The 12182-nt window shown below is 41.3% G+C and overlaps 1 protein-coding gene across 11 annotated transcripts in view; it reads left to right on the top strand.

The window, feature by feature from the left end:
- Positions 1-12182, top strand: part of Tcf20 (transcription factor 20) — a 179685-nt gene that overhangs the window by 158365 nt on the left and 9138 nt on the right. For all 11 annotated transcript variants that reach the window (XM_031350609.1, XM_031350581.1, XM_031350590.1 and 8 more), the window contains exon 3: positions 5630-5723. In XM_031350609.1, the coding sequence (XP_031206469.1) occupies positions 5630-5723 (94 nt within the window). The remainder of the gene's footprint in view (positions 1-5629; positions 5724-12182) is intronic.

Here is a 12182-nt window from a genome sequence, read left to right as displayed (position 1 = left end):
ACTGAAGCTCCCTTCTCTGTGATAACTCCAGCCTGTGTCAAGTTGACACACAAAACCAGCCAGGACATAATGTGAGTACACTGTCACAGTCAGACCTCTTTACAGATTGTTGTGAGCCACCTTGTGGTTGCTGGAAATTGAACTCAGGACCTCTGGAAGGTCATCAGTGCTCTTAACTGCTGAACTCTCTCTCCAGCCCTCAGGGTATGGTTCTAGAGCTGGCAAGACAAAACACATGTGCTCCCAGATCAGAGCTTTGATAGAGAAACCTCAGGAGAGTATCTTGCTCCAAGAAAAGGCTAAAGTATGTTCTGTCCTGGCTAACACTTTAAAGCCCTCTGGAAAGAAAGTTAATGGGCTAAAAAGTTGCATCCTGTAGCCATAAAGGCTAGTGTAATGCCTTGGATGGAGACCCTGTTGCAGTCATGTAGCAGGAGTACATAGTGAGCTTCACAGATGTTTCTGCCTTAGATCTAGGAGGTATAATTAAGAGAGAATAAGCTTCTTACTAGTAGCCAAAAATGAATACTTTCCCCACATTTCCCCAAGCATCAGCTTTGTAACAAATATTGGAAAAGTCAACTTCATTAGTTTGCTTTTAGGCTCTAATGTGTATTCCTTGCATTCTTTCTATCAGCCTGTATTTTCAGTGTGCCCGGTCCAGGGATGCTGGCTAGAGTAAATACAGTAAGCATGAACATAGGAATGCATGCTGAAAGCCAGGATACAAGTCTGAAAGGCTTGCTCAGAATCGATGGTATCGATGCACTAACCCACTGCTGCAGTGCTCTAGGCTGCTCAGAGATAGATGCTCATTAAGCAGCATGACTATTGAGGTCACTGTTAGCTCTCAGAGGGAAATGCTGTTTTGGGAGTGAAGAGTCATACAGTGTTCTTCCTTTGCAGTGTTCCTCCCTCAGATGAGGGTGAGATGGCTCCTAGTTGATTCAGCCATTGTAGTTTGCCACTTCAAGTCACCAAACCCTGCTTCTAGACAATGATAGGCACTTGTGAAAGGCCAGGGTACATGAATGGTTTTTTTAAATCTGGCCAGAAACTAAGACATTTTGTAATTTATTGACAAGTTTCTGGTGTCTAGAAATATAAGGGTTTTATGGTTGGTTGTTTGTTTTTGTCAGAGCTGCTTGAAAATAATTTTTACTCCTTTTCTATTGAAAATTAAGTTTTCCCTTCCACCATCAGTTTAAACTGTTATGTGTTTGAAAAAAAAAGCATTTTGGTGTGGTGACAACATACCTATAATCTTAGTATCTATAAGAGACAGATGAACCTTTATAAATTTGAAATCAGCTTAGCCTTCATAGCAAGTCAAGGCTTAAAAAAAAAGAAAAAAAGAAAGAAAGGAATTAAATTCGAGGCTAGTCTGAGCTATATGAGACCCTGTCTCAAAAAAGTTAAAAAAAACAAAATCAGAAAAAAAAATGTGTCAAGATTTTAAAGTCATAATGCAGTCTGCACTAAGCTTGTATTGTCTGGGTACTGCCACTGCTCTGCCTGCTTCCTAAGTTAAGGACATTTGCTACGGAGGCGCTTAGTATAATTACAGTATGATCTGATACAGTATAGGAAGAGTGAGGGTAAAATTTTTCCTCAGGTAAAACAAGGAATGAAAATCTAATTGGAAATTATACTGGCTAATGTATAGGTTTAGGTATAGAGCAGATGTATGGAGCATTTGTAGAGATAGATTTTTATAATTTTTCTTTGTCAGTTGGGACGTGGGAGGCACTCTGATTGATTGATTGATTGACTGACTGATTATTGTTTAGAGTTTCTCTTGTTAGATTTTTTTTTTTTTTTTTTTTTTTTTTTTTTTTTTACGTAGACCAGGCTGGCCTGAAATACAGAGCTCCACCAAGCTGCCTCATGAGTACTGGGATTAAAAGTATTTGTTGTTATAAAGTGCAGGATGGTTAAATGAATGAACAGAACTAAGAGAAGCTTGAGAGGTGAGGAATGTTGAACTTGTGGTTAGCAGAAAAGGGTACAGGCTCATGCTCTTTGCTTTAGTTTCTGGTTCTTCACCTGGAAAAAAGAAAAAAAACATTGCTAACAAACTCAGTGTGCCACCTTTGGACACCTTGTGATAGCAAATCTGACTTCATGAAAGGGAAATGAAATTGTAGTGTTTTCCATGAGGGAGAAATCTGTTACATTAAAGAATGTTAGAGAAAAATGAGCAGTCACTTCTGTGTCACTGGGAGCTTCTCAGTAATTCTTTGCCATGGCATACCACATGCCTGTCACTTACAAGTCTGAGTTCCACTTGCTGGAATTTAGTCGTAATCTGTGCTCTGCTCCTTTTCTAGATGCTTAGGGAAGAGTTTTGCTCGCCTATTTTTGAGCTATAACTACCTGCATTCTTTGGCCTGTGGCTCTTTCTTTCATCTGTAAAGTCTGCAAGCAGTCTTGCACATGAGCCTGCTCTCATTTCTACATCTCCCTGAAGCCTACCCACTCTGAAAGGATCTTTGCTTTTATCAGTGTGTTGAAAATAGATCCACACCCAGATAATTAGTGAACTGTCCTGTCTTGAGACTTACTATCTATGCAAAAGTATTAAAGATCACTTTCACTGGGGATTCAGATGAACATCATTGAAGGCCTCATTTCTGCTTTCACACCATAATCTTTAGACTGCTGTATTGGGTATCCAGAAGTCTAGTAGAGAAAACACTAAATGACTCTTAGAAAACATGGATTCTAGCCATCATTGTAATTCATGGGTCTTTGTTACAAGTTAAGGAATTAACTAATGGCTCTGAATCTGCATTGTGTACTACAGTTACTTAGAATGAGGATTTGCTCTTCTAGTTTAGTTCTTCCTGGTCTTCACACTACAGTTCTGTGAAGCAGAACTTATAATCCTTGCAGGATCGATTTTTTTTTTTTTTTTTTTTTAGGTGCAATGTAGTCAGCTTTATTGCACTTTTAAAATTTTTATCTGTATGAATGTTTTGGCTGCATGCTTGTATGTGTGCCACGTTAGAGCTGGGTGCCCCTGGAAGTCAGAAGAAGGTAATACATCCCCTGGAACTCTGGTGTTAGGAAATGGTTGTGGGCCACTATGTGGGCGCTGGAAACAAAACTTGGGTCACCTGGAAGAGTGTCAACTGTTCTTGACCACAAATCCATCTCTCCAGCTCCATATCATGACTTTAGTTGAAAGAAGCAGGTTGCTTTCAGAGATCCTATAAAGGACAAAGCAACTGGTGTTGAAGTAGGAAGGGAACAGGCATCCATGTTTTCTCTGTTCTCATCTGTAAATGAGTGATAACAAGGTCACTTTCTGGGTGATTGTTAACTTTTTGGCCTGTAGGACATGTGTAGTGTGTCACTGGCCTGTAGTCATCTTGGGTTCTGATCCAGCCACTATTTTAAGTCTGGATTAAGGGGTACAATACTGACTGTTTCTGTGAGGTGAGCACTGTTTGTCCTGTCCTTAAGGGTGGATTCAGTAAAGGTTAGGAAATTGATAGGTCAGACATAGTAAGGCAATGGGAGGGTCACTTATAAAGTAGTTATTTAGATTGTAGAGTCGGTGCACTTAACCCTTCCTTACCCAACACCACATCAGATAATAGTCTCTTTCTGTATCAATTATGGGATATTGACTATAAATTGTAAAATTAATTGAAAAAGCAGGAGGGGGGAGGGAGGGAGGGAGAAAATGAGCATGCACTTATGCATGTTCCTGTCTGTCTGATATGGGCAATTCTTGGATTGGTTGGGTCAGTGCTCAACAGTGTCACAATAAGTCCAGGTCTCTCATCTTCCCACTCTGCTGTCCCTGCAGATGGACTGGCTTTGTCAGGATTGTCTTGTGTTGTTGATTAGATGACTGTTACAGATCCTATTGTTTGTACTCAAGAGAGGCTGAGCAAGATGGTCTAGTTTTCTGCTTGGTTTGGTTGGTTGGTTGGTTTTGATTTGAGACAAGGTCTTACTGTGTAGCTCTGGCTGTTCTGGACCTCACTGTGTAGACCAGTGAACTGAAATGTCAGGCTGATCTGAAATTCAGAGATCTGCCTGCCTCTGCCTCCACAATGCTGCTGTTTTTATCTTGCCCATGTTGTAGAAGCCTCTTTGCTTGTAGAGTTCTTGATGCATCCATTTTCATTGACTATCATGAACTGAGATTCATCCTCCAAGATGGAGAGGGCCTGAAACTCAAACCCTCTGGATAGATGACTGCTTGAGTACCTTGCCTAAGAAAAATAGATGAGTAGGAACAACTGAGAGTCTGCCACTGATAGATTGGCTGTCCTCTGTTTCTTTGGTTTGGTGATGAGGCCTTTTTTCCTGAAGGAGACATAGACTTTAGATAACCTGGAGAGTCTACAAGTACTCTCACCTGCCCTTGGTTTGCTCCAGGCTAAATGATCTTTGCTTTCTTCTCATAGGTCAAGTAAACATTTACTGATTATTGGCCCCCAAAAGATCTTGGTCTTCTGAGAGGGAGGCATTTCTCTCCAGGAGACATTGTTACCTGTGACCTAATGCTAATGTGACCTAATGTCCTGCCCCTCTGATACTTTTACCTATCCAGCCTGTACAGTGGGCATGTGCAAGTCCTACCAGATGAACGCATTAATCCATATTCTTAGCTATTTCATCTTGACAACATGGTGAATGAACATTTAGGCTCCACAGTTGCCAGGGTTCTGGGAGCTTAGCCAGCTCAGAATTAAGAGTTTAAGAAGCACACATATTTTATTTTTCATAGAAGTAGGAATAAATACCTGCGTCTTCTGGTTAGTCTTCCTGGTGGGTCATGGCCATACCCAGGAAAGTTGAGTAATCTGCATCTTTCCTTAGTAGGGCCACATGTGGTTGTGTTTTGATAATGTTGATAGTGTAGACAGTATGAGTACTCACCACAGGCACACCAAGGTGACAGCAGAGATGTGCCTTGCTTTAAGAGTATCTAACCATATAAGGACGAGCACTGCAATCAGAGAAGAGTGTCTCACTTAGCCACAAGTTCATGGCATATTTCCTAGTACATTTAAAATAGGATTCATGTACAAGAATAGCATTTACATGCAGGAACCCATATTTTCTGGAAAGGAAAATATACTTGTATTGGGCATTTGGGATAAATAGATCAAAATTTAAAATAAAATCTTATAAATATAAAAGCTAGAAACTAAGTCCCATTTTAATTGTAAAAGGTTTCTATATATATGTGTGTGTGTATTCTACCTTAACTCTCCTCCTACACAAGATTCCTATGGCAGAAATAGAAGCAGGATCTTCAGACAGCACATGATCGTAGAAAGAAATTTCAGTAGCTCAGGGAGTGGGTAAGTAGGCAGGTTTGGGCACCACACCCACTGGTGTGTCTGCCACATACATAGAGTGCCGCTTGCCCTGGGGCCTTCTGTTTGATATGAGATCATTCATGAGGCCTAGCCTTAAAACAATATGCTGGATCTCTTCCACTGTGTGGTCAGCAAGTGGTGGCGAGAGACCTACCAATCTATCCTACCACCACAGATCCCTCCAACCACAAAGGCTATGCTGAAGCTGAACTAAGGAGGTAGAGGGAAGGCCTTCAAGAGAAGGCCTGGTCTGGAGTTACTAACATGCCTTATCTTCCTTTCAGAAATGCTCCCACTGCCAGGAGGCTGGCGCTACTTTGGGCTGCTACAACAAAGGCTGCTCCTTCCGATACCATTACCCATGTGCCATTGACGCAGGTGAGTTGGGCCACACACCCTTTTTGAAAGCATCTAGAGAGCTAGAAAATACAAATTCATTATCTCCCCTTTTCTATATTTTGATTGTCTCCCTTATTTTTCTTTTATTTGTAAGTTCTAATAAAAAAAGTAGAGAGGCTACAATGACAAGAGCAATTTTAAAAATACCTATTTTGTTCATCTAATTCATGTATGTTACTTACTTAAGTGTAAAATGGAATTCAGTAGTTTTTATGTGTTTGTGGAGTTGAGCAGCCATTGCTCCAGTATATTTAACATTTAGGTTTTCATCACTTGTACAACATTAACACCTTCCTTCCCTCACTACAGCTGCTGGCCATTAGAGATTCACTTTGTTTCAATAGATGTTTCTAGTTCAGACGTTTCATATAAATGGAATTGTGTGCTATTTAACATTTTGTGGCTGGGGTTTTCTAAGGTTTGTCCAGGTAGCAGCACATGTTGGTTAGTACTTCATTCATTTCCTGCCACACTGTCTGTGTGCTGATTACACTCACCTGCAGCAGCTCATGGCTTTGGGGTTTGTTTCACTTCTATGAATCATGTTACCATAGAACAGTTGCATATGATAATGTTTAACCTTTAGAGGAATAACCATATGGTTTTCCAAAATATATATACATTTTACCTTTCCACCAACAATGTATTAGGATTCCAACTTCTCAATATCCTTACCAAACAAGCTTGCATGTCTTTATCATCACTGTAAACATCCCAGTGAGTGTGAGATGCGATATTGCTATGGGTCTATTTTGTACTTCTTTAATGATGTTGAACATCTTTCTATGTGCTTATTGGCCATTTGTACAGCTTCTATGGAGAAGTGTCTATTCCAGTTCTCTGCCCATTGTTAAATTGTTATTTTTATTTATTTTGTCTCCCTGACCAGATAGATACATAGATTACAAATATTTTCTTCCATTCTTTCAACTTTCTCACTTTTCTGAAGGTGTTTCTTTTCTTTTCTTTTCTTTTTTTCTTTTCTTTTTTTTTTTTTTTTTTTTTTTTTTGAGACAGGGTCACATTTAGCCCAAGTGGCTTCCAACTTATGTAGTCAAGGATGATCTTGAACTCTGATCCTCCTGCCTCTACTTCTCTAGTGCTGAGATTACAGGTGTGCACCACAATGCCTAATTTACATAATACTGAGGGTAGAACCCATGATGTTGTACGTGCCAGACAAGTACTCTACCAGTAAAAGTTTGCTTTTGATGAAATCCAATTTATCTTTTTTCTTTTGATGTCATTTTAAGTAATAAACACCTAATCCAACATGGTGTTTTGATGTCTTTATTTTATTTTAGTCTTTGACTATATGGAGTAGTAATTCAGAGCTGTTCTTTTGTGAGCAGCTATACAGTTGTCCTAGCTCTACTTATAGAATAATCATTCTTGCATTGTTCAATGATGTGATTATGGCACTTTGTTACAAAGTTATCAGCTGAGCACTATGCATGGGCTTTCTGGCCCCATCCAATATTCTACTTTCTGATTACTGTAGCTTTGAAGTAGGTTTTGAAATTGGGAATGGTAGAATGCTTTAGTATGGTCCTGGGTTCAGTCTCCAAGTCCCCCCCCCCCCCCCCCCCCCCCCCCCCCCCCGCCCCATCCCAATTAGGAACAAGAGATTTGGAAAAATTGTACCTTCCCCCCAAGATCATTTTGACTATACTGGATACCTCTTTGTTCCATATGAAATCCAAAGTCAACGGACCTGTTTTGCAAAAAGAAGACTACTAAAATTTTGATAGGGATTTTGCTAAATCTGTAGATAAAGTAGAAAGCACTGATATTTTAAGTTGTATGTATTGCGCAAAGTAACCCAGTTAAATAAATACTATGCATTTTCTCTCATGTAGATCTTAGATTCTAATTTATATAATGTATGTGTGGCTGGATGAGAACATGGATGTAAATCACAAAATTGATAGGAAAAGTGGTTTAGCAGGGAGAGACAGGAGTTCTAGAGTGCATGTGACATGAAAGTGAAGTACCTCTGGGGTGGAGAGGTGGGAGAATCAACAAAAATAATACATGAAAATGCTGTAAAGGAACCTATTTGTCTTAGGGGAAGTTTCAGTGCATGTGGTGTACTAGGCTGGCAGGTTGCCCTGCTCTGTCACAATCCACCTCATTCCCTTGAGATGGTCTCACTGAACTTAGAGCTCAGCATTTTGTTTTGAGCTGGGCTGCCTGCTAGCATGCCCCACTGATCCTCTGGTCTCTATTTTCCCCACCCCCAGCAGTGGGATTCCATGCTCCGCATCCTAGTTAGGTTCCTCTGTTGCTGTAATAAACACTGACCAAAACAACCTAGAAGAGGAAGGGAAAGGCTTTGCTTCATTTACAAGATTCAGATCATGGGCCATTGCTAAGAGCAGGAAACTAGAGGCAGGAACTGAAGCACAGGCCACATAGGAGTGCTGCTTACTGGTATGCTTTTAATAGCTTACTCAGCTTCCTTTTTTCCCCATTCATGCCCCCCCACCCCTCTTTTCTTTTCAGCCTATTTTTATTTTATGCATATGAGTGTTTAACCTACATGCATGTCTGCACACCATGTGTACATCTGGTGTCCTCAGAGGTCAGAGTGGGTATTGGATCCCCTAGAACTGGAGTTGCAGATGGTTGTGAGCCACCATGTGGGTGCTGTTCTGCTCCTTGGCTTGCTTTTTTATACAGCCAAGGACCACTTACTCAGAGGGTTGGGCCCTCCCTAATCAGCCATTAGTCAAGAATATGCCTGCACAGACACATCTAGAGGCCAGTATTATGCGTCAGTCTCTCAATTTAGGTTCCCTCTTCCTGGGTGTCTTGTTTGTGTCCAGTAACATTCTCCATGCCCTTCTTGTCCTACTGTCTTCTCTCAATTACTAAAAAGAACAGTTACTAAAAGAACAAGAGTGGTACAGAGGTTTGAAAAAGGTGTATGTAGGTACTGTGTGCAGTTGCCAAAGAGTTGCTTCATTGACCAGGTGCTGACTGTAGGAAGGAAGAGAAGAGCCTTGAAACACTATTTCAAGGGGTTTGGAATTTGGACTGTCATTTTCCCATTTATATCCATTCTCATTCATATTCATTTTTCCCTCCCTCCCTCCATTCTTCCCTTCCTCCCTCCACTTTTACTCTTTTCTTCCCTTTGTACTTTTTTTTTTTTTTGAGATAGGTTCCCATGTAACCCATCTGTGCCTCAAATCCACTGTTACCAAGGATAACCTTGAGTTGATACTCCCCTTCCGCCTTCTAAGTGCTGAGATTGTAGGCATGCACTCCCCTGCTTGGCCTCGTTCTCCCTGTTGACAAGTTTTCCTGCTGTCTGAAGTGTTCACCCTAGCTTGAGCTTGGGCAGTTCGATCTTCTTGAGTGAAGCAGTTGCTTTTCCTCATCCTGCTTGTGTTGCTTGTAGTTACAGGAGAACATCTGGTTTCCTTCATTGGAAGCTTCTCTTAAATGGGGATTCGCAAGTGTTAAGTTTGGGGGATGTTTTTTTGAATGGGGTATTGTACAATAATTGACTCTCAGTCAGTGGCTGGGTAAGCAGTGGTCTTCCATATAGACCAGAAGCTTGCGTACCTAGCTAGGTAACCACTTTGACTCCAGCCATACTCCATTTGTACCCTCAAGTATCAGCAAGGCCCTTGCGATGCTGCTCCTGGCTCCTAGTCTACTTACTGTACAGTTTCTCAGGTGCATTCCACAATAATGGAATACTGTACACTTTCCTAGTCTGGGGTGGTAGCTGCAGCCATATATGACTGTTGAATACTTGAAATATAGATAGTGGGAGTGTTCATATGTGTGTATTTTCAAGACAGGGATTCTCTGTGTAGCCCTGGCTGTCCTGGAACTTGCTCTGTAGACCAGGCTGCCTTGAACTCAAGAATCCACCTGCTTCTGCCTCCTGAATGCTAGGATTAAAAGTGTGTACCAAAATTACCTGTTGGAAATTTAAAAATTTAAATTTAAAGTCAAATAGCTGTGCATGACTCATGACAAATAAGACTCAGAGCTACCGTAATGAAGCCTTCATTATGGTATGGTTAGGTTCTTATGAAGGGCAGTGGGAACACCTTTCTACTAATGGAAGCTTGCCAGACCACCTCTTCAAAAGCAAGAGGGTAAGTGAAAATGATGCCTGTTACCTTTCTGTCCAGCCTTGTCATGTGCAAACCCAAACAGCTCACTCCCATCCCTACTCCATTAAGCCAATAATATCTCTATTTAACAAACCTAGCCAAGTGTCTAGCACGAGCGTGGTTCTGGTTCTGGTATGTAGGTCTGGTATGACTCCAGCCCCTGGCTTTGCCAGAGCTGATGCACTCTGTAGTACCTGAGTGCAGAGATGGTATCAGAGATGCGGCTTCATAAGCTGCAGACACTTTAGACTTTTTGATGTTCAAAGCTACAAGGACCTAGAGTTCACTGCTCTGCAGGGATAGATTTTGTGCTATTCCATTGTCTTTCTATTCTGAGTAATATGTCTTATATTTAAGGAAGGTGTGTTCACTGACTGATTTTTTGTTTGTTTGCTTGTTTGGTTGGTTGATTTGGTTTAGTTCTTTTGAGATATGGTTTCTCTTCATAGCCCTGACTATTCTGGATCTAGCTTTGTAGACCAAAACTGGCCTTAACTCAGAGATTCACCTGCCTATGACTCCAAGTACTAGGATTAAAGGTGTATACCACCACACCTGACTTGACTGACTGGTTATTTAATTCATAATCAAGATCAGTCCCTGGGTTTAAGAGGCTCTAATCTATTGGTGGAGTAAGAAAGAGTATAACATTTTCATCTTTGCCTTGCTGCCAGCACCTAGATTTTTTTTTAAAAAAGGTTTATTTATTCTTATATATGTGTGTACATTGTCACTGTCTTCAGACACACCAGAAGAGGGCATCAGATCCCATTACAGATGGTTGTGCGCCACCATATGGTTATTGGGAATTGAACTCAGGACTTCTGGGAGAGCAGTCAGTGCTCTTAACTGTTGAGCCATCTTACCAGCCTAGCACCCAGGTCTTTAAAGAACTTCTGGTGCCTCAGGAAAAGCTTTCATGGCTGGGATGTCTCTGTGGAGCCTGTGCTTCCTGCCATTTCCCCACCTGATGTAGTAGGGACATCATCATTAGGTTCCTTGTGTTGTTTGTTACAGTACAGGAGAGCTTGACTCCAGGTAGAGATAACAGTAACAGGAACATGAGTTTTGATTCTGGGAAAATGTTTAATGCAATAATACATAATTTATAACAATTAAGACAAGGAGAAAAAGGCTGTGGTTGCTCTTGCCTAGAAGAGAAACACATCTGGAAAGTACTCTCCGCTGCGGGCTGTTTGAGCAGTAGGGGGAGAGCAGGGTAGGCCATGATAAAACTCAAGGATCTGACTTCTGCTGAGAGGGGCTCTCAGCACTGAGGAGTCTTTTCTAGGGCATGTGGTTCAGAAGTGGTACTGCAGTGTCCCTCTACTACCATGATAAGGTAGTTTGGCGATCTGGTGACTCTGTCTTGTACCCAGGAGTCCAGAGTCTTCTGCTTTATCATTGAAGCCATCTTCATTCAAGTTGAGGTCTATATGGGTCTTGTACTTGAGCTTTATAGAGATTGTTAAGACACACTTAGCAAAGTCATCCTTGCCTTCAACCCTAGAGGTAATGAAAATGACATTCTCTCCAAGGGATGGGATGGAAGGGATGTTTGTTCCTGGAAGCCATTTTGTTGACTGGACCATTTTGAGAGTCTTTTCTAGCTCATGTGGGAATTCAGACTAGGCCATGTGAACTACAAGGTAGTTCCAGTGTCTTAGAGAAAGAAAATCAGGTGATTGTCACTGGCTGCCATGTGGGGGACCAGGCACCTGCCAGGATCCTCAGGTGGGATTTCCTTGGAATTCTCTGTACTCTCTGCTCTTACCTCAGCACCAGGGTGCTAGATGCCATAGAGAATCTCCTGTAGCCTCTAGCTTCTGAGTTTTCTGCCTATGTCCTGAGTTCTGCTAAAAATGAAATAACAGTTCCTGGTGATTCGAAGATTTATATGAAAGCAGAAAAGAGGAATTGTCTATTAGTGTATTAAAAGTGCAGATGTGGGCACATTCTATAAGACTTTTTTTTAGGAGATTTCATCTCCAGAAGTAATAATACTTAGTACATTGTTTTATTTGTGACCTTTTTCTTTCTTTTAACACAGAAAAAGCATTTTCTAACTTTAGGAAACATTTTATTAATGGACTGTCATAGCTGGTCACACTGTTCTGTCACTGAGGACAAACAAATGTGCCTTTCTGATGGTGTCCCTGTCACTGGTTTTTGTAAACCTTGTTGCATTATGGTGGCCAAGGTTCACAGGTGCGATGTTTGAGTGGGCCTAGAGACTGCTGGCACAGTGCTGCTGGAGCTGAGGTGAGGGGAGAGTGCTTCCCTGAGCTCCAGTTGTCTGTCT

The sequence above is a fragment of the Mastomys coucha genome, unplaced genomic scaffold, assembly GCF_008632895.1.
Source record: "Mastomys coucha isolate ucsf_1 unplaced genomic scaffold, UCSF_Mcou_1 pScaffold11, whole genome shotgun sequence".
Classification (NCBI taxonomy): Eukaryota; Metazoa; Chordata; class Mammalia; order Rodentia; family Muridae; genus Mastomys; species Mastomys coucha.
This window is presented reverse-complemented; position numbering and strand designations above follow the sequence as displayed.